Source organism: Oryctolagus cuniculus, chromosome 8 (genome assembly GCF_964237555.1).
Source record: "Oryctolagus cuniculus chromosome 8, mOryCun1.1, whole genome shotgun sequence".
NCBI lineage: Eukaryota > Metazoa > Chordata > Mammalia > Lagomorpha > Leporidae > Oryctolagus > Oryctolagus cuniculus.
The window spans coordinates 71,624,741-71,648,105 of NC_091439.1; the positions used below are offsets into that span (position 1 = coordinate 71,624,741).

The 23,365-nt window shown below is 42.6% G+C and overlaps 1 protein-coding gene across 2 annotated transcripts in view; it reads right to left on the bottom strand.

Moving 5' to 3' along the window:
• Positions 1-2,772: 2,772 nt before the first annotated feature.
• GRID2 (glutamate ionotropic receptor delta type subunit 2) overlaps positions 2,773-23,365 on the bottom strand; it is a 1,616,513-nt gene continuing 1,595,920 nt past the window's right edge. Inside the window, exons 16-17 of one of the 2 annotated variants that reach the window (XM_051819557.2) lie at positions 11,437-11,495; positions 2,773-4,406 (exon numbers count right to left, since the gene is read on the bottom strand). In XM_051819557.2, coding sequence (XP_051675517.1) covers positions 11,475-11,495 — 21 coding nt within the window. In that variant the 3' untranslated portion in view covers positions 2,773-4,406; positions 11,437-11,474. The remainder of the gene's footprint in view (positions 4,407-11,436; positions 11,496-23,365) is intronic. The other variant, XM_051819556.2, reaches the window with a different exon arrangement.

A 23,365-nucleotide genomic window follows, 5' to 3' on the forward strand; every position in this document is an offset into this window, starting at 1 on the left:
GGTGGTTAACCTGCAGGGCTCACTGTGGGTCACTACCACCGTCCCTGGGCTACCTTTGGCTGGCACTTCACTATATAAATGTTCCACGTCATCTGTGATGGAAACCCTCTCACTCACATAAATCTCTGAAAATGCAAGTGCAGACAGACTGCTTGTGCAAGTGATTTGTGTTTATGACCCAGTTTTAATCATCAAAGAAGGACATGGAGGGCAACCAGGCAAGTAATTTATTGACAAAACTTTATTGATAAAATAATTTATCAAAGTTTTATGAAAAAAAAATTAAGAATCTCTGAAAAAAGAAATGATTTCAACCAAGGCAGTAAGAAGTATGTGTGGGAGTAAGGAAGGGCTTTCGACTTTGGTCCCGTATGGAGGGGCTGTCGGGTACAAAGGAGGCTTGAGTCCTGAAAAAGAAACTGAGATGTAACAATGCCACTCACCAGGAAGGCTATGGAAGTCAAATAACACGTGGCAGGGGGTGACTCTATCTCCTGCCCAGGTGCATGCACCCTGCCACCTGTCCCGGCGTCTTAATTTGTTCCTGACTTGGGCCTGTCTGCTCTTTGCTCAGCTGCCATGACCTGCAGACAATCTTGGTCCGTGTGCTTGGTCTGTCTTTCCAGCAACAGCTTTTCTCCCTGGCATGGGCCTGCTCTTTGCTGGCCCTCTTGGCTCCGTGCCTCTGACCTTGGGTGGCTGAAACTCTGAGTCTCTCTGGCGCCCTTCCCACAGCAAGTGGTGACTGTAAACAACTGTTGGAAATTTTTAAGCTTTCTTTTCAGGTATTGAAATAAAACATGAATATGACAGCCTCAGGAAAAGAATTGGGCATTTCTCAGTTCACTGCATGAGTGTATTAGGTCAGCCATCCTGACACATAGCAAGGGGGACATTGTGAATTATATTCTGTGAATGTCCTTATTTGGTATAAAGATAGTTATAAATGTTGTCTTCACTGAATTACACCATCACGTGACAATAGACCCCTCCTCACTGTGTGATCGTTATCATGGATCCCACATCATGTGATGTTAATATCCCCGGTTTTAAGAGAAAATGGTATGTATGCATGTATGAATATATATATGTATATATATAATCTACAAATTAAATGAATATGGGAAATTATTAAAAATTGTTAAATATTAAATTTTAAAAAATGAAAAAATATATTGGAAATTGATAGAAGAAATACTGAATGAAAAATTTCTATAATTCATTCTCCTTGTTCTAGGAACTTGAGGAAGGGACTATAGTTGAAATGTTCTCTTCTAGACTTAATATGACAGAGCTTCTAGCATCCTAACTTTATCAGATCTTTTATAGGTAATCATCAGGATTTCCTCTCATAAGAATTGTTATAGAAACTTTTAAATGTTAATTTTCATTATTTTGAAAGGCACACAGAGAGAGAGAGAGTCAGAAAGAGACATAGAAAAGCTCCCATCTATTGGTTCACTTTCCAAATACCTGCAATAGCCAGGGCTTGACTATGCCAAATCCAGGCATCTGTAACTCAATCCAAGTCTCCCAAGTGCGTGGCAGGGACCCAAATACTTGTGTTGCTTTCCAGTGTTCTGGAAGCTGGTCTAGAAGCAGAGGAGTTGGAACTCAAACCAGGCACGCTGATACGGGATGCAGGTATCCCAAGTGGTGACTTAGTGGCTGCACTTGTGTCTTTTAATAGAAACTTTACACTATTCCTGGAGGTAGTTGCTAATACGGTCTTAAAGAAGCTAGTGAGTTGTCATAGAAGGATCTCCCTTTTCTTAAATGATGGCTGATTCTCAGTAGCTCCACAGACGATCTATTTAAGCTTCTACACAGGATTGAAATAGAGGCAGGGTTTCAATCTGGGATGGAGCAAGACTGCGCCAGTGAGACGGAGCTCAGATTAGGTTTTACAATCTGAAAGCCATATTGAACATCAGAAATGGAAGGCCATGGCAGGGCTTCACAGAGTAAGATGGGAAAAATGGTGGCATTCCCCACTGTTGTGTAGATATGACTCTGTGTGGATGTGTGTGTGGATGTGTGTGTGTAAGGGGTGCATAATGTGGCTTCTAAGCCAGGAATACATCTTATCACTGGTCAGTTAGAGAGGGAACAGACAAATCAAAATCAGAGAGGCAAGAGCCAGATTGGCTGAGACAAACTGCCAAAAGAAACGTGTCCCCAAACCCTTGCTTTAAATGAATGTCCAGGAGTCTCCCCGGCCCGCTCAGCTCTCACGGGTCAGTGGTCAGGGGTGGCTTGTGTTTGGGTTCACCGGGCCAGTGCTTCCTTTAGCTGACCCTCTCACTCTTGTGAGAGACAGGGTCTCTGTTGGAGCTGTTGGTGATTCCTCTGGCATCTGGAACCCAGGGGATTCCCTGAATCACCGCGGTCTGGTTTTCTTCTAGGGCCAAGAATGGCTGCTCCGTGATGGGCTTGAGGGGCCGGCCAGTACTCTGGTGATGAATGGTGGCTGTCTATATGACAGTAGGGCCCCACCCTGGGTCCTCTGAATTATATCCTGGTCATTTTGTGAGGCATCAGCATTTCCATACTGAAACCAGCTCTCCAGAAGAGCGTGCACCTGTCCTTTGTACTATTCATTTGCCCGGGGAGCAGGAAGATGGGAATGAGGGCACCCCTCTGGTAAATTCTAGTACTGTATATGGTAGGGAGAAGAAAGGACTCACGGAAAATGGAGTGATTGAAAAGTAACAAAGTTTACAAAGTGCTTGCACATACATGTTCACTTAATTTTCACAACAACCCTGTGAGGTAGGTACAGAATGTAATGTTTTACTTTTTATTTTGCAAAGAAAGACACCAAAGACCAGAGAGTTTAAGTGATCCGCCCACAGTCTTCGTAAGTGCCAGGACCCAAGCTTGAAGTCATGTCTTCCCACTTCAAAGCCTGGTTTTCACTGATGAGCAACTACAACATGAGGGTTACCAGTGTGGTGACAGAGGGGACATGGCTAAGTAAGCAGACATCTTGTTGGAAAGTCAGGTGGATAGCAATAGTACATGAGTAACCGGAGTCCGCTGGTTCACCATTGCAGCGGTTCCACACTGGCCTGCTTCTGGCTTTCACTTTTGGGCTGCTTTGGCATATCAGAAGGTCATCTCTGAGCGCTGCTGGGTTTGTTCCTTGGGTGGTCAAGGAACGGAGAAGGAATTCTCGGGGCACTTCTTACGCTGCTTTAGCGCTCATCAGGCTGTCGAATTGTCTGGCTTGCCCATTGCAAAGTAAATTCCTTAGGGTGAGGATTGTGACTTAGTCATCATTTTATTCTTAGAATTTAATATAGAGCTTGGCACATAGTAGATCCTCAACAAAACTTGATGGAGTTCACGAAGGGTTTCACGTGATGCGTCTTATTCTTACTTGTAGGAGATGATTTGTGTGGAAGAGGTATTAGAGTGAGTGTGGAAGTGGGGTGGGGAAAACTCGGTTACCTTGGTGGAGGGTAGTACACACAGGCACTATAATTCCAGGCTGTTATCTCATGATCCACATGGTATTTGCTACAATGACAAATCTAAGTGTGGATTCAAACTGGAGGTTCTACACCAGCCATGAATCCATGTAAAACATGAATCCATGTAAAACATATGTGTTAGCTTGCCTCTGGGGGTGAAGGCATGTCCCTTGGCATGAAGGAGGGTAGATTATTTTGGCAAATATGAAGATAGCATTTTAGTAGTTTGGAGAGAAATCTGTGATTAAAAAAATCCCCAAAGATGATCCCCAAGTGATTCAATGAAGGTTGGAAGAGGCCTCTGTCTTTGTTAGAGAAATTCTGCCAAGGCACATTCTCCTTGGTCCTCCACGTCTCCCTGGGTCCTGGGCCACTGGGAATTCCGACACTCAGAGTTGAGACTGTGGTGAATCTTGAACAGGTAGAACTGAGGGCAAAGATGCTGTGGTACAGGCCTGGACCTCAGCATGCCTGCGCTCCACCAGGACACATAGGCAAGAAGTCCCCTGCGTGGAAGCATCCTCCTAAGGCTGATGGCCTGGCACAGCCACCACCCATGGCTAAAAGCAGCCATCCTTTCCTTACCCTTCTACAAGTGGATTACAGCAGGGATTTCTGGGTGTCACAACCTGGTGAGTTCAGCTTCCTTGAACTGAACAGCAGTTTGAATTTAGGAGACAGTACAGCAGCTCACCAGTCTTGAGTACAGGATCTAACTTGTCCTGAAATCAGCAGGTGGGGAAGAGTCAGCAGCTCTGGTGCTGGTAGAGGTTATGGGTCGTCTAGAGGTCCTCCGAGTTGTGATGACTGTGGCAGGCTGTGACTAGGTGCCTGGCTTCTCCAGGGATTGCTGGCAAGTTTCAAACAAGGCCTTAATGGCCAAGCATTGCTTCCTTCAGATATTGTGGTTTCATTCTGCAGAGATGAAGCCTGTGGGAAAACAAAGCACAAGGTCATGCCACGGTTGATGTGGCTTTCCATAGACCTATCACTGCGTGCAAGGCACTGACTTTGTCCTTCAATGTTCATTTTAAGCAAGGTGAAGCGATGTCAGCCACGACACACCTGCCACTTAGGGCTTTGGAGGTTTTCTGGACCCTAGGCGACCATCAGGAAGTAGAGTATATTGGCTGCTGGTTTGCTAGAATCTGTTCCAGGGGAGATTTGGAGTTAAACCAGGACTCAGTTAGAATACTTTACACTGGATAAGGCCTTGGTTTTCTTCACCAGAAAATAAAGTTGCTGTTGCTCTCACATGGAGAGCAGAGTGTTCTGCCAAGGATGGGATTGATACCAAATCCTGGATCCTATTTCTTAGATCTTGAATCTCAGATCTTGACTTGGTAATTGGTTCCAGATCATGCACAACTTTCAAACAATTATGATTAATAACATATATATAAATCTTCCTGAAATTATAATCACCAATAAATTTGATACTATTAAATGCATTTTACCCAGTTAACCATATGCTCTTAAACAAGGAACTTCCTTCTCTCTCAAAACCTAAAGGGTAGACTTCATATTTAAGCCATTAAATAATATAATCATAAAACTTCAGGTCAACAGCAAGAAGCTTAAACATGCACACAAATGAAGAATCTTCAGTTTAGCCAGGCTCAGAAGGGGTCAGTGTGATCCTTACCTCAGTGTTCTTGTCAGGAGAACTTGTGCATAGAGTTCATGTTTATCAACAATCTTTGCTAGTATTACAGGATTAGAGAATACTGAGTGTTTCCAGTAGGGTTAGTGGATGAATAGTACATGTCAGTTAATTGAAATAAATAACCAGTTAGTTCAGTAGTGCAAATGGGTTCAATGAAGTAAGTGTGCAAATCTGATCAAAAGGCCTTAGACCACATCAGAATTTCCCGTATAAGCTCATTGAACACTAATTCCCCAAACTAGATTTTTTGTCATTAAGTGGACTTGGAAAGCACTCTTTTTAAAATATTGATTTAATTTCTTTTTACAAATAATATTTATTCATTTATTTGAAAGTCAGAGTTACACAGAGAGAGAAGGAGAGGCAGAGAGAGAGAGAGGTCTTCCATCCGCTGCTTCACTCCCCAGTTGGCCACAGTGGCTGGAGCTGCACCTATCTGAAGCCGGGAGCCTGGAGCTTCCTTGGGGTCTCCCATGTGGATTCAGGGATCCGTCTTTTTTTTTTTTGGACAGGTAGAGTTAGACTGTGTGAGAGAGAGACAGAGAGAAAGGTCTTCCTTCTGTTGGTTCACCCCCAAAATGGCCGCTACAGCCAGAGCTATGCCGATCCGAAGCCAGGAGCCAGGTGCTTCCTCCTGGTCTCCCATAGGGATGCAGGTGCCCAAGCACTTGGGCCATCCTCCACTGCCTTCTCAGGCCACAGCAGAGAGCTGGACTGGAAGAGGAGCAACCGGGACTAGAACCCGGTGCCCATATGGGATGCCAGCGTCGCAGGCGGAGGATTAACCAAGTGAGCCATGGCACCTGCCGCAGGGGTCCATCTTCTGCTGCTTAGCAGAGAGCTGGATCAGAAGTGGGCAGAGAGCTGGATCAGAAGTGGAGCTGCCAGGAATAGAACCGGCGCCCATATGGGATGCCGGCACTGCAGGCGGTGGCTTTACCCACTACGCCACAGCGCAGGCCCCGGCCCCGGAAATCACTGTTAATAGCTACTTAGCTTGATGACTTAAACTACATATTTTAAAGGCTCTGAGAAGACCTTTATTAAATAATGTAATTTAACTATGCTGTGTTCCCAACATTTCAAAATGGAGTTAAGTTTTTGAGTAAGTTTTACTAATGTCTTGTAGAACTGGTGCTACAGTGAACATATTTTAAGGAAATGTGGGCTGCTGGCAAGAAATGTGAATACTGTTAGAAATTTACCTATTTTTCTACATTAAAAATTAATAAATTTAGCAATTACTAATTACTTCAAAAGTAAGCAAGATACTTTGTAAAACAGGAAAGACTTGCATGTTATGAATCTTGCCTCTAATAAACTTGTAATCTGGTTAAGGAGATTTGTCTGATACATTAAACAATCCACATAACCAGATACGAAGCTAAATAATGCAGGCTAATAGACATAGTAGTTTCCAAGGGAATGAGATAAAATGTTGGACTAATGAAAGAAGAAATCATGGAAGACGTAGGGCTGGTTTTGTGGGTTGGCTAGGATTTTGCAAGATTGAAGGCATTTTTAACTGAGGGCAAGAATATGCAAACTTGCAGGGTTCTGCAGTTCCTATAAGCAGGAAGTAGAATGGAAAATAGTACTTTGTTAGCGTTGGTTGTATTGTAATCACTTAATTCTAACATCTGGAGATATTCTCACTGAAGAACAGAATGGTCTAATAGAACGATTCTCTTTTATTTGTCCTATACTTCTATTAGAGATCTTCTTATTTGGTACACTATAACCAGTTGTTTAATTGCTACCTATGATAGTCTTATTGGTGAGAGAAGTGATATTTTCCTTATTTTTGCATCATTGAAAGCTAGATTTGTGTCCAAAGGATCTGATCCATGGGGGGCCCTCAACAGATATTTGTGTACTATTTGAGGGGATCAGTGGAAAAATTATAAGGCAGAAAATTGTCTACACCAAAATGTATTTTTACATCAGTGAATAAATAATAGACTAAAAAGCACTAGAATGTGTAGGCACTTAAAGACCAGGTAGGAGAATAAGAAAGAGGAAATCAGTGCAGATTTTTAAGAGCAGTGGACAGAACTGTTGAAAGCACTATTTATGAAACATCAAAGGATAGTGATGTACAACAGTCAACTGTTGGAGTGAAGATGAATCAGCAGTCAGCTGAAATCATTGCTAAAGCATCCTAGTTCTAAGAAAATGAGGGTCCAGAACCAAATTCTGGGCCATAGGAACCCACAGGAAAAAAAGAACAAATGCCAAGTTGATTGGTTTCTGCAGCTGGCTGATAATAGCAGATCATGGAGCAGCACAAATCAAAGATTTTTTAAGACTAAAGAGTCATAACTACAATTTATTGCATGAGTGTGAGTTTATATAGGGCAATTTGGTTCAGACTCTCATTTAATCTCATTTATTCCCTACAAGACTCCTGGGAGATGGGGGTGATGATCATCTCCATTTCATTGATGAGAAAATAGGCTAGAGGTTTAGGAATTTGCTTATGGGCACATTGCCAGGAAGTGGCAGAGTCAGGAATTGGGAATAGCTCCATCTACCAACACAGTTTATTCTCTTAACTTGGGTGAATTATGGAGCTAAGACTGGGTGGAAGGTTTTTCTTTCAAGTGATGAAAACATCACTTGAGGAGATTGGTTTTGGATATTTGTATGTTGAGAGGATCATGAAATGTGTTACTGAAAAGACAAGTATTGTATCTCCAGTAGCTTGGAAATGATTCAATAATTAGCTTTCCAAATAGTCTAAGGATATATCATTTAAAATAAAGCCACATCGGTCATGTGGAAGAGGACTTTGCTCTGTTAAGACAGGCTACTCTGAGGAGGCCAGGAAATGCCTGGTGGGATACATGCAGTGCCACAGCCTGGGGCTGTTTCCTAGAGGTAAATTACTATCTGCCGGGAAGCCTGTGGCATTCAGCAGTGTCACAGGAAACAGACAAGGCTGACTTTAAAGCTTGTGAAACTGGCAAAGTGAATTATTTGACCCTTTGGGTCACACAAATTATTTTTATTTTTAAGTTTTACTTATTTATTTGAAAGTCAGAGTTACAGAGAGGGAGAGACAGAGAGTAAAAGATCTTCTATCCACTGGTTCACTCCCCCAATTGCCACAATGACCAGGGCTGGGCTAGGCCAAAGCTGGGAGCCAGGAGTTTCTTCCAGGTCTCCCATGTGGGTGGTGGGGTCCCAGTACTTGGGCCATCTTCCACTGCTTTTTCCAGGCCATTAGCGGGGAGCTGGATCAGAAGTTGGAGCAGCCAGGATTCAAACCAGCACCCATAGGAGATGCCAGCAGCAACTTTAACAGCTGTGTCACAATGCCAGCTCTGGGCCACACAAATTCTATGATGTGCTTTTCTTCCTTTCTCCCCTAACTCATTGAGGATATAGGAGTTTTACAGTCAGGATACATTATCCCTTGGGATTGGATGCAATGTGGTGTTGGTTACACTGTTTTTGTTTTTAGTATTTAGGGAAGTTTTCTGTTTTACCATTTTGCATTTACACAGACTGAGAGGGAGAGAGAGGGAGGGACAATTTCCATTCGTTGATTCACTCCCCAAATACTCATAACAGCTGGGGCTTAGGCTGAAAATAGGAGACAGGAACTCTATCCAGGTCTCCTATGTGAGTTCCAGCATTTGGGTCATCATATGCTGCCTCCCAGGCACATTAGCAGGAAGCTGGATCAGAAGTAGAGGCAGGCTTCAATTCCAGGCACTCTGCCTACTAGATGCAATGCAGGTATCCTAAGTGCTGACTCAACCAACTATGCTACAACACCTGCCCCACATTTTGCAATGGTTTAATTGTTCATCAGAAAAAGTATGCAAGAAAAAAAAATCCACCACATAAATTCATATGGTACATTTGTGTGGTATTGAAGGAAGAAAAATTTACACCAGGATTCTCAACATTCAGAATGGTTATTCATATTTGATTTTTCTTTATCACTTCTCTCTCTCTCTCATACTAGATGAACTTTTGGGATAATCCATTGCAGAGATTCTAGTGAAATGATGTAATTTTATTTTGATATTACTGACATGCCACGGTATCAGAATTGAGTATGACTTTCCCCAAATTTGAAATTATTTGACATTTTAAATTATTGTATTTGCTTAAGAGAATGGAAGAAAATTGAAATCGAGGAAAAGCCTATAATGAACTTAAGGGTCACAATAGTTGTTGAATGCCATGAAATTTTACTGCATGGGAATGAGACCTGGGGATTCTGCTGTTCATTCCAGACTGTAGCTGATGGAACACTGTGTGTTCAAAGAAGACTGCTGAAGCAGGGGATGTTTGTCCAGAAAACCTGACACTCATCTGTGTGTTCTTATGAAAAGATTAAATTTTATACTGAATGTCAATTAAAAACTACAACCCATAAAAATTCATAACATAAACACAGAAAAGTAACATAAACACAGTAAAGCAAAAATTACAAAGCCCAAGGTAGCCAAAAAATGAAACAAATTAAATACGGTAAATATATATACTATTGAATTATTCTGGTAGCAAATAAGTATTAGCACATTAGATGATTACTTCCTAGGTGTTCGACAGAATCTTGACCTTACATCTGTAATAAGTTTATCTGTAATAGTTTATCTTTGATAACAAAGCTGGTACTGAAGTTCTGCATGGCGCCTGTGTAATATTTATGTCACTCTAATAAAATAGTCTGTTTGATAGCCTTTTCTCTTCTCTCCCTTTCTCTTTAAAATTCCTTTTGCAATTTCATCTTGTTGCATTAACTATTAATTTGCTTACCTCCAGAGCAGCCCAACTGAAAGCCCATTCCATGGCAGGACTCTCATGAGTAGGGCCTGGTGTTACACTTTCTGTCTCTAGACAATCTGTACATGCAGACCCGCAAGGCTCTGACCCCCGTGGGAAAGCGACATTTGTCAGAGGGGACTTCTCAATTGGAATACACTTTTAAAGAACACATAAGGTCAGAATTGGAGACCAGAACTTTCAAAAATAGAATTAGCATAGACTCAGAAAACATGTTTCTTATTCCTTCAGTTATTCGGACCATTTACAATATAAGTTGCATTTTTTATTCCTCATATAGAATCTGTACTGTTGCAGAGTTTTTTGACCTCCAGCTTTCGGCCCTGAAATATTAAACATGCACCACCAAACATTGCAAGTACAAGTTGAGAATCTCACATGCTTGACTCTAAGCACAGAACGTACAAATAAATATTGCAGCCAAGATGTTAAAGCAATGCACCCTCAGAAGATGTCCCTGTTAACACCAGAGATTAGTTAAATGAAAAAGCCTGCTAACTTTGTCTCCTTGCGCCTTTTGGTTGGTTGTGTTATGAAATGTTTTCTCTTTCATTCTCGTGAGTGATATCTCATGAAATCGGTTCCTTGTTGTGTACAATACAGCACACACACACACACACACTCACACACACTCAAAGTCAATGGCAGTGGGTGGTTTATGTCAGGGCTCGTTTTGACGCCCCCCTCCCAGAATAAGATAAATGTAAGTATGAAGAACTCCTGGGGTTGGCTGAACTCATTTTGTATTCAACACTCTGCCTGGCCCCTTTCTCATCTCTTTCGCTCTCTCTTTGTATGTTCAAGCCTACTTGAGTTTCTTTTTTCTTTTGTAGAACTTGGTTCTTTTGATGTGTTTCAGGGCACGCCCTTCGGCAAAGAGAACTTCCCAGGAATCGGAAACATAAGCACACAGGTCTGAAACAGCCACTGTACAATAGCCAGCGAGCCTCAGGCCCCGAGCTGGGTTTTCTTGCTCCCTAGAAAACACCAGCCCCGTGGGAGAGGGGCAAACACGCAGAAAGGGAAGCACACCATAATTGCGAGCGAGGCGTTTGGTGAGCTTTTTAACCGGGGTTAGCCCATGACAGCTATGTCCCCTGATGTATGCTTAGCTGCATTTAGATATTCAGTAATTGTACTCAATTTCCCCTCTAAGTAGGAATTGATTTGTTTCTGTTTCACTGCTGTTACAGCTTCAGTGTATCTGAGATTTTCTGTAGTGCAGAGTGCTTGGCTTTCCTATTTCTTATCATCATTTCCCAGCCAAAAGTGATGGGAGAAAGTGCAGTGCTTTAACTCCTGATAAAGGTGGAAGCAATGCTGCTGTGAGTATTGTGAAGCTGCTGTTAGAAGACGCAATCTACGTTATTAGTAGAAAGTCTAGAGAGGAGTTCATTAGTTTATATCCGGTATCAGTATTTTTATTTTCACACATTGAAAATGCTTAATAAGATATGTTATATTTTATTTAAAATATCTCTGTTTACTCACATATCATACTCTATGTGACAAATCTTTTCAGGACTATGTCATTGAATTAGAACTTGGAACTGAAAATGAAGAAAAACAGAAAATAAGGAAAAAAGTGCATTTTAAGTTTACATATATACATACCTATTCACCTTAAAACATTCAACTTAAACTCAATTTCAAATAATACTTAAATGTAATTTTTGCCCAGGTCTCTAAAGAAAACCTTGTATTCTAAAAACTGAAACTGCTCGAAAAAAGTAAATTTAAGCAGAAATTTGTTAATTATCTGGTTTGTTTTATTGACTTAGAAAATCCATAATTTAGATTGATTTAGAAATCTAAATTAGATGTATTGTTTACCTTTATGTAAATATCTGAATTCATTCTCATTTATATATATTGCTAAGCCTACTGAAAAAATAGTTTGTCACTAGCTGAATAACAGTGTTGGCAAAAAAACAGAAATTTGACCAGCAAAAATGGATTATTTTCTATTAAATTTAATTTAGTTTAGTAAGTCTATTGAGGTAATTATGTCTTTGTGCTAATGCCATTACCTATTAATTCTTAGGAAAATAATTAGGGGTATCGCTGAATTCATTCAGCATGTTTCAACATATTGTATGCTTGGGTAACAAATCGATCAACTAATTCCAACAATTTCTTTTACTCTAGTATCTATATCCTCAGCTTAAGTGAAAGAGAAAATGATTCAATTATTCAAATATTGGTAAAATACATATTTTAAGCAATCATATGTGAGGATTATTTTAAACAAACTGGGAATAATGATAAGATCACTTTTATTACTGTAATGTCTGTTAGTTCCTTCTATATGTTGCTGCATTACTGTTTATGGATATTAGTGCAAAATAAATGACAAGAAAAATTTGATAATCATAAAAGCTGAGAATTCACATTGGACATTTAAATGCTATCTACAAAGGTTTTTTTTTTTTTTTTGGCCAGGCAGAGTTAGACAGTGAGAGAGACAGAGAGAAAGTTATAGACAGCAAGAGAGAGAGACAGAGAGAAAGGTCTTCCTTCCGTTGGTTCACTCCCCTAATGGCCGCTGCGGCCAGAGCGCTGTAGCCGGCGCACCGCGCTGATCCGAAGGCAGGAGCCAGGTGCTTCTCCTGGTCTCCCATGGGGTGCAGGGCCCAAGGACTTGGGCCATCCTCCACTGCACTCCCTGGCCACAGCAGAGAGCTGGCCTGGAAGAGGAGCAACCGGGACAGAATCCGGCGCCCCAACCGGGACTAGAACCCCGGGGTGCCAGCGACGTGGGCGAAGAATTAGCCAAGTGAGCCACGGTGCCGGCCTGCTATCTACAAAGTTTAATGCAGGCATTTTTACTTAAAAACCGAATTCTTAACATAACCCAAATATGCAGAAGAGTATAAAAGCAGTCTTTTTGTCTTTCTGATGCAACATAAAGTTATCTTGTTTCTTTGGTCAATGTTACATAACATTTCTAGAAATTGGATGTTTCTTAATTGTTTGATCCCAAATTTGATAAGAGACACAGGTGTGTGTCAGGCATTGCAACACTTTGCAACTTTATGGTCTGTCTACCCACAAAGGGTCGTAAAATTTCCGGGTCCTTGTTTATCTACCTCAGCGCCCGCTGCTCAGGTCTCCGGCTCTGCGCAAGATTACTGCTATCACACCGTATCATGCTGATTGTCGTATCATATACTTTAATTGTGCTAGAAAATTCACCTTGCTGTGGTTACTGCGTTTTCTGCCTCTTCCTTCTTTCTGTACGGTGCTATCTTTGATCTATACAACGGCAGCTCAGGTAGCAGGCGGACACCCACTCCACAGTACGAGGCTCCAGCCCAGGAGCCACAGGTGCTATTCTTTTTAGAACTATGCGAAGTTTAAGAGAAATTCAGCCTTTTGAGACAGATTGATGAGTTGTAGACCTAGCAATGTTTGTGTGTATTTGATGACTAAAATAAGATTCCTTTAACTTCTTACTGACTATTACTATAGCCGTGTTAACAGAAACCACACACCAGTAAATGTATTCAAATATTTTTCTTCTTAAACAAAAAGCAAAACCAAGCAATTGGGTTATAAACTGAGTGAATTCAATTGAATTTTAAATTGTACTTTTAATAATAAAGAATGAAAGGATATACTTGAGATACCACATCCAGCTAAATTCATTACTTTTATTGATTAAATTTCTCAGATGAGGACATAATCTATTTCACTGGCTGGAATTGGGCAATAATTCAATGATAATTTTCCAAGTTTTAGTTATTCACTAGATTCTAACAGTTTTATTTCTGTTTATTTAAAATATATAATCACCTTGCTTTATTAATACTTTCAGTTATTTATTTCTTTTTTTAAAATAAGATTTATTTACTTATTTGAAAGGCTTAGTTTACATAAAGAGAGAGATGTGAGACACACACACAGAGAGAGAGAGAGAGAGAGAGCTCTTCCATCAGCTGGTTCACTCCTCGAATTTGAGTCCAAAGCCAGGAGCCAGGAGCTTCTTCTGAGTCTCCCACCTGGGTAGCAGGGGGCTAAGGACTTGGGCCATCTTCTACTGCTTTACAGGCCATAGCAGAGAAGTGGAGTAACTGGGACTCAAACCATATGGGATGCCGGCACTGCAGGCGGCAACTTTACCTGCTGTGCCGAAGCGCTGGCCCCTTGTTTCTGTTTGTTCACCTGCCCCTAAATATTGTCTATGTGGATATAAAGTTTTTTTTTTTTTTTTTTACAGTGTGGACAGTGAGAGAGAGAGACAGAGAGAAAGGTCTTCCTTTTGCCGTTGGTTCACCCTCCAATGGCTGCCGTGGCTGGTGCGCTGTGGCCAGCGCACTGCGCTGATCCGAAGGCAGGAGCCAGGTACTTCTCCTGGTCTCCCATGGGGTGCAGGGCCCAAGTACTTGGGCCATCCTCCACTGCACTCCCTGGCCACAGCAGAGAGCTGGCCTGGAAGAGGAGCAACCGGGACAGAATCCGGCGCCCCGACCGGGACTAGAACCCGGTGTGCCGGCGCCCCTAGGCAGAGGATTAGCCTGTTGAACTGCAGCACTGGCTTTTTTTTTTTTTTTTTTTTAAACAGCACAATGGGCTTGTGTTTATCAACTTTCCCCTTGTGCTCATACCTAATTTTTGGGGACTGTGGGGGCCGTGTGTTCCAACTGTCTCATGTAACTATTGAGGACGGCAGTCTTTGAGAGTTTGTGACTTGTGACACAATGCTGGGGACACAGAAGGCCCTCAGTAAAGATGTATCAACTGAAGGAATCAATGAAGAGTCACATGAGCAAATGTGAGGGTACTTCAGACAGTTCAAGAAGAACAGACTTAAGAGATAAGTTTATTCTGCTGCAGAAAAAAATCCGAAACCCACACATCTGAAGACTTTTAAAAAGTTCATGAAAAATGCACATAATGAAAAAAACCTATGCATGATTTTCAAATTATTTTGGACCAAAAGAAGCATCTTTTAAATCCATTTTCCACAAAGCTTTAGAAGTGCCCACCGGCAACACCAGGGGACACAACACCTGGCCTTATAGTGCCTTATTGATAACAACAGCCTTTTCTGAGTACTGTTTCACAGTCACAACAATTCTGTGAGGCGGCTGTCATTCGGAGGTCCTGTTCATTGTCAGCGTGAGTTAATGGGAGGGAGAAGGAGGCTGAGGATCTTTAAAATGGTGTGCCCCGGATCACGCAGCTAAGCTGTGGGAGAGCTGAGATTCATTCGTTTGAAAAAGATTAATTTACTTGAAAGTCAGAGTGACAGAGAGAGGGAGAGAGAGACATCTTCCATTCCGTGCTGGTTCACTCCCCAAATGACCCCAAGAGCAGGGCTGGGCCTGGCTGAAGCCAGGAGCCAGGAATTTCTTCTGGGTCTCCCTTGTGGGCTCAGGGGCTCACAAGTGGGCCATCTTCTACTTTCCCAGCACAATAGCAGGGAGCTGGATCAGAAGTGGAGCAGCCAGGGCTCAAACCGGTGCCCATGTGGCATGCTCTGGTCACAGGCCTTGCCTGCCTTGCCACAGTGCCAGTCCCAGATAGCTGAGGTTCGAACTCCTATTTTCTGAGCGTCATTGAATAGCCACAGTACCCATCTACCTCTCACCTATTTCTCTCTTCGTCTTGTCTTTCTCCACTTTTGGGGCATAAAAGTCAGGGACTGGTGCTATTTTTCTTTGTGATCTCAGCATGCTTGTATTGTGAGAGCACTCAACAAACGTCTCCCACGCAAATAAACCCAAGGTCTCCAGCTTCCTGGTCCAGCTCTTTCGGTCACACCAATGTCCATTCTGAGTGTGAGAAGTGACATTTGCAAAGGCAGAGACAGCCTGAAATCTTTGAAGTCTGGAAATTCTTCCAACGATTGAAGCTAGCGAAAGCTTTTCTGTGTTGTCAGTAACATATAATTCTTCTCTGGGATGTGGGTTGATAGGGACAGGCTAACAGTTGCCTTGATGCGCTTGCTGCAAATGTGCTGAATAGGATGTACTTCATGCAAAGTCTATAAACTCACACATGGACTTCAACACCATGCACGGAATTCAATCACAGTCAAGTGTGAGGTCCTGTCCCTGGCCCCCAAAGACAAGTGCCCTCCCACAGAGGGCAACATCCCCTGCCAAATCACCAAGGGCTGGGGTCTTGTGCTTGGTGTAGGGAAGGTGGGAAAAACGCAGACAATAGAATACAAGTGGATCCTGCTCCTACCATGGATGCTTTTCTGGGAAGAGTCATGGGTGGTTTGGCATCAGCCGCCACCATGATGAAATTGCCATGGTTAGTGAGTAGGAGGCTTTCTCTGTATCTTTCCCAAGGTAGACTCCCCCGCCTTGCAGCACTGGTAGTTACTGAGATGCGTTTTTCTACAGTTGTAGGCAGCACATGGATGGGCACTCAAACACACTACCAGGTCTTGATCTTGGGAGAACACCAACAGAACTTCTAGCAAAAGAAGTTTTCTTGAAAAACATACAACAGGGGTAGCAATTCCCTTGACCTAAAACAATGATATGTCGACATATCAATGCATTTTAACAATATTGTGATAATGCATTAAATTTAGGGGGTGAGTGGCTAACCTAGAGGTTAAGCCACTGAATAAGACATCTTGTCCCACTATGGAGCATCTGAGTTAGATATGGCTCTGGCTCCTGACTCCAGCTTCTTAGCAATGCAGACTCTGGGAGGCAGCAGTGGTAGCTCAAGCGATTGGGTTCCTGCTAGGGAGACCTGAACTGGCTTACCAGATCCTGGCCCAGTCTGGTTGTTGCAGGCTTTGTGGGGTGAAACAGCAGGTGGGTTCGCTCTCCCTCTCTCTCTCTCCTACTCAAATAGCAAAACACCCTTCAGACATGAATTCCCATGACTGCCTCATACTGGGCCCTACCTGTCTCTGATCAAATATTACTGCTTTTCCCTGTCACCTACTTTGCTTCCCTCACACCACTTCACTGTCACTTAGCATCCCAAGACAGCCTTCAAAGTTCCCACAGCCTGGTATATGAGTTCCATATGCTCCCCTCTGCTGAGTGGAGGCGGGAACTGTGGATAAAGTGAGATATCATTCCTGGAATTAGGTTGCTAACCAGGTGCTTTGAGTTAATCAGAAGCCAGACTAGCTGGGTGGACTTGATCTAATCAAGTGAGAATTTAAAAGAGATTTTGGGCTCTTCCAGAAGTCGGAGATTCACAGTCCAGAGAGGGCCTGTGGAAATGCCACTGTGAGTGGCCCTAAACAACAGCCAGCAGCAGAGCAGGGACCCCGGACCAGCCACAGCAGGGAACTGAATTCTAGCAACCACGTGAACTTGGAAGAGAACCCTGGGCTCCCCAAAGGGATGCAGCTCCTCCTGCTCTTTGATTTCAGCTGTGAGATGCCAAGTAGGGAGCAAGCTCGGGTCCCTCCCTGCCGTATCTCTCTAGTCTCCCCCCACCGGCTGTGTGACACCATTGCCTCATGCTGAGTTTACAGAGCCAGTCCATGCCCGTGTGGTCTTCCCATGGCCTGCTTGCTATTAATGTACTCACATTTAAGATCTCATCAGACAATGTCACACACTTGCTCCCGGAGAAATCATACTGTTCTCATAGCTCAAGGTGCCCAACATTTAGAAAACTCACCATGAAGCCTATACTTACCTGGCCATAACAGTGGTAATAAACAGAAAAAGGTTGAAGAAATACAGCAATTTTAACTTAAAAATTATACCAACGACTAAAGATAAATTTGCAATGTTATATTATGGATTTATTGATGCTTTTAAGTAAGTACCACGTTGAAATTTGAATTGTATGAGCCTGTCCTTAAGCACAATATATATTGTTAGCTTCCAGTTGATCTTTTCTGCCTCTTACAATTTGCACATAATGGAAATCTGGCACCAAAGTACAAAAGAAGTGATATATATGGCTCCTTGGTATAAATATAATACACATACACATGGTATATACAAAGTATATCTATTATATACCCACGAACCTATAATCTCCTTCGTGATGCTTCTAGAAGTCTTTTAAACTAACTGATTTCCCCAGAGTAATTTTTGAAAGAAATTTCTCTTGGCTTTTAAATTCATTCCTCTTGGTCATGCCACTAGATACTATAGTTATAACATATGTAAAATAAAGAAATACCTGATTTTTAAGTAATTTAAATATGTAACTGTGACTCTGCTCATTCTCTTCTAAATACTTCTACCTAGTGTAAAAATGCCTTCTTATACAAGTTACTGGTGTTCTAAACCCAAGCAAGAACTGAGTTATCAATTCTGATGGAGTAGGCCGAGAGTTTGTTTTCTCAAGTCAGGCAGGTTGTAATGCTAAGTAGTTTGTAGGAGTTCTTAATGATGATGAATGGGACAAAGTGAAAATGATGAGCTCTTCTCCCGTTGTTCTCACAATCTTCTCCTGAGGCTTCCATTCACGAAGAACATCCTCGCAGCACAACAGATGGAAGGACTTGTCAGCAAGGGAGGGGGAGGGGGAGAAAGAGGCGGAGAAAAAAAAAAAAAGACACTGGCCAGGCACGATTTATTCCTGAAGGGAATACGGTTATTTAATTGGAGCCTCATTATGCAAAACAAAACAAAAATTATCTGCAAGATGGCAAAGTGGGCCCCAGTGCAGCCTAAGTCAGAAACTGAGTTAGTCCGCTGCAGATGCAAGGAGTGTGTGCTGCGTGGCTTTGAAGAGAGCAGCACGACCCCCACCCTCAGGCATAAAACAACTCCACACAGACTCATTTGCTATGAAGGATGGGATGTGGAGAGGCCGTGGCGCCTGGGTCTCCGCCTCTCCACGGCTCCTTTCCCCAAGTCGTTCTGGTGGGTTTTTGTGTCCCAAAGTTGTCCCTTTGCAAACAACAGGTTGAATATTGTAGGTGTGGGTTATGAAAGTGTCCCTGGGACAATGGCAGTCTGTGTCCCATTTGTAACGCTTGGATTAATCTTTGGAAAGTGCACACAAAATGTGACATGATGTTGGCTTCCAACATTATTCAGTCTGCATAGCAGCAAATCCTGCCCTGTCTCCCTGGAAATAAAACTCCACAGACGTACCCCCGCCATCTAAAAGGAACCTATCATTTATGCTCAAGATCAGGGACACCCTGATAGAATTGCCTTTTGGAGTTTTGTTTTATAGTTTGGAGAAAAACTCAGGATGCAGACAAATTTGTTCTATCATCTCATTTATACAGCTCCCTGAAGGAAGGCTGCAATCGGGTAAACCACATTATTATTTTTGCAACAAATGGGAGACTTAAAAAATCCTTCGTCTTTTAAAGAGAATTCCACAGCAGTTTAGGATTCTAACCCAGAACTGGTCCCTAACAAGAGGCAGGATTATGCATTTCCCCTCTTTTCACCTCATTTTTCAGTTTTCGTTGTAAAGGCGCTGGAGCAGAGCACTGAGCTGGGAAAACAGGCTTAGTAAAGCATGCCAAGAAGAGAGGGGGTGCGCCACATTGGCTGCTTGTTTTCCTACATCCGGGGAGCTTTGGAAGCTTTGAGGCTTTGCTTCACCTCATGCACATTAGACAATTCTTTTAGCCTCTTGCTCACCAAAGTACTGAAGGCACAGGGAAATCCGAGACGGTGTTCCCCCAAATCATTTGGTTTTTGAGTGCACCCCAGGATCACCACTTTAGAAGACGGACTAGGACAATGAAACTCTAGAGAGGAGGGGTGTTAAATTGTATCACCAAGGGTTGTGATTCCCAAAGGACCAAGCTGGAAAATACTATCTTTCATTTAATATCAACTCCTCAATTTGGAGAGATTGGAAGTTGTCTAATAAAATAGAATTAGGAAAAAAAAAGCCAAGACATTGTTATGGAACAATGGTTTTTAATGTCTATTACAGACCAGTGTTTCTATGTGGAACCCTAGGACCAAATCACGTCAAGTGAAATTTTTCTTGCTTGTAAAACATCTCACAGCAGGTAAGGAATGGCTTCTCTCGGATTCTTCGGTCTAGACACCTTCATACACAGCTTCAGTAGGTAGACCCACCAAAACAACAAGGCAGGGGTGGTGTTTAGTTTAGTGTTCAAGGAGCTCTTTGGGATGCCCACATCTCGCATCAGAGCATCTGGATTCAATGCCTACCCCTAGCTTCTGATTACAACTCCCTGCTAATGTAGACCCCGGGAGGCAGGGGTGCCTGGATTTCAAGTAACTGGATTGTTGCTACCCACATGGAAGACCCGGATTGAACTCTTGGTTCCTGGCTTTGACCCGGCCCAGTCCTAGCTGATTTTTGGCATTTCGAGAGTGAACTCTCTCTCTCTCTCTCGTTCTCTGACTCTTTAATAAATAATAAAATGTAATAAACCCCACCAATATAAATTGAATGTTCAATCTTTGGTCTAGAAAATGCTTTCATTTCCCTCATTGGTTGCCTTTTAATCAGTAAATTACATAAATTTTAAGTCATGGAATAAAACACTGATTTAATTTGTGCTGCACAGTGAGAATTAGTAGTAAGTTTTGTTTGTAAAAGAACATAGTTTCCATTGAAAAAATAGGTAAGGAAAGTGGTTCTGGGGTGGCCACGGTGGCACTGGTTAAGCCACTGCTTTGGAGGTGCATATCCTCTATCAGAGTGCCAGTTCCGGTACCGGCTTCTCTGCTTGTGATCCAGCTTCCTGTGAATGCATCCTGGGAGGCAAAAGATGAGAGTTCAAGTGCTTGGGTCCTTGTCCTTCATGCGGGAGACTGAATGGAGTTTGGAGCTCCTGACTTCAGCCTGGCCCAGCTTTGGCTCTTGCATGCATTTGGAGAGTGAATCAAAGGCTAGAACCATGTTTCTCTCTCTCTCTCTCTCTCTCTCTCTCTCTCTCTCTCTCTTTCTGTGTCTGTCTCTCTGTTGCTCTACCTTTGAAGTAAATGAAAATAAACATTTTAAAAAAATAGTACATGTGGTGGAATGAGAAGGCCATGCCAAGGTGGCCACTGGCAAGCGAGAGTCAGTTACTCAGGAATGGCTTTGAAACCCACCTGGCAATGGAAACTGCCTGGCAACAGGCTGTGATTGGATGGCTTTGGAAACTGCCTGGCGACAGGCTGTGATTGGTTGGGGCATAGACTGCCCCTTGACCAGATTGGCTCGTCTTGGCTATATAAGATGTTGTACCAACTGAAATAAATGAGTCTGCGGGCTGCTTGCCTCAAGCCCGCTTTCATCCGACTCCCGGGGTCTGTGTGGTGACTCTGCGCCTCTTGGCCCCACCACACTCCTCTCAGAAACAAATCCACAGCAACATTGTTGAGAAATCAACTGCAACAAATGAAAATGAATATTTAAAAAAATAGTACAGAGGACTGTGGCTAAAATCCATGTTTGCTGATCATAATTTCCCTTGAATACATGGAAAAAAATTATCTATGGAAGCTGAAGTCCAGCACTGGGCAGAACCCATCTGGGGCAGGCATACTACGAAGGTGGAGAGAACAGGTGAGCCTGAATCCTTCTCTCCTTCCTTTCTGCATCCATGAAGATGACTCAAGGGAGACGGGGTCTGCACTCTGGGTTGCAAATGCCCTTGTTCTAGATTGCACATGACGCATCGGTGTGTCTTTCTCCTTGGACTTCACTGTTCCTGTGCAGTCAATGTCTGGTTGGACCTGGTTTCCAATAGTTACATTGATTTCCCTATTGAGAATTAAAGATGTGGAGGGGGTATACAGCATGACTTTTGTCTGAGGTGAACCAAAGAGCAAAGAAGAATACAGATAGTAAAGTAGATGGGGAAGAAAATGGCCCAACTCATAATCCACTAACTCAGTTTCTGTTGCGAGGGTGGAGGTCAGCTTCAACTGAGCCTGTGAGAGGCAGGTGGTTTGATGGGCAGGTGCTCGGACGGTTAGAAGCAGGGCTGTAGGATGTGTGTGTCATCCCACTAAAACTGTCACTGAGCTTCCAGTAGGAACAAACACCCTCCCCAAGAGCATTGAGAGGGTTAGAGAAAGAAGTGAGATTGAAACTGGGTTGATTTTAACTGGCAAGAGTCTGTGTTTCTGAAAATTTGAACAGTGGGTTGTGTTTTAGAGGTATTGTAAGACTGAATTGAAATTATGGAAATATTATGGACAATATCTATAAATATGTATATATGTATATACATACTTATCTCCATAACTTAAGAGAGCTACAAGACACAAAATATTACCCCCCACTGTCAATTTTTGGAAAATACACTGAATTATCTACATGTATAAGTTTTACACTGATTCATGTAAGAGGAGTGAACATTGAAACAATGTAAAGGAATTAAATGCTGTGTTTAATTATTACTAAAAAGAAGAAAGTATACTTAAGTCATTTCTTTTTCCAAAGAGGACTTGAGTCTTTTCACAAAATTGATAGCTTCTAGAAAACAGGATTCAGAGGTAAAAATCTCAACAAATGGTACCACAGTGCCACCATCTGGTTCTTTGAAACAGCAGGGAGGCACAGTACCGAGGAGGACAAAGTCAGCATTTTCTCTTTCCTAACAGCATTTGGGGAAAGGAAACGGAGGGACGCTGGTGCTGCGGCTCACTTGGCTAATCCTCTGCCTATGGCGCCGGCACCCCGGGGTTCTAGTCCCGGCTGGGGCGCCGGATTCTGTCCCAGTTGCTCCTCTTCCAGTCCAGCTCTCTGCTGTGGCCCGGGAGTGCAGTGGAGGATGGCCCAAGTGCTTGGGCCCTGCACCCCATGGGAGACCAGGATAAGCACCTGGCTCCTAGCTTCGGATCCGTGCAGCGCATCGGCCATAGCGGCCATTTGGGGGGTGAACCAACGGAAGGAAGACCTTTCTCTCTGTCTCTCTCTCTCTCACTGTCTAACTCTGCCTGTCAAATAAAAAAAAAAAAAAAAAAAGGAGGGACTTTTTCTGTAGTGCCTGGTGTTTGCTGATACTGTGGTTAACAAGGAATGTCCGTGGTGCAGAAACCGCCTCCATCTTTTTTCTTCTAATTTTATTTTAATTTAAAAGATGAGCACATTTCTAATAGATTAAAACCTTAAGGAAATGAAAATCTCTTCAAAACTGGCATTCTTTCTTCTGTTTTCTTTTTGAGAGAAAGCCACTTCTGTTCATTAGCTTTAAAAGCCTGTCATTTTCCTGTTAGTCTGGTAGAACTTCCGTAAATAGACTTGCCTCATTCACTTTCAACTTGCCCTTGGATGTGATCTTTTTATAAATTTGCAGAAGCGTCTTCAAGTTTTTAAAGCTCTAGACATTGAAGATAAACCACATTTCAATACATAATCAGAAGAACATAGCTGACACTGCAAGACACATCTGCTTTTAAACACAGCACGGAATGCAGTTGATACTTTGCAATACCGTTTATGTGTCTAAAATCCAGATGTCTTTTTCTAACTCTATATTGCTATGTCACAAGATTGTACAAAATTGCTAAGTCACAAGGGTGTCCAATGCATGTAC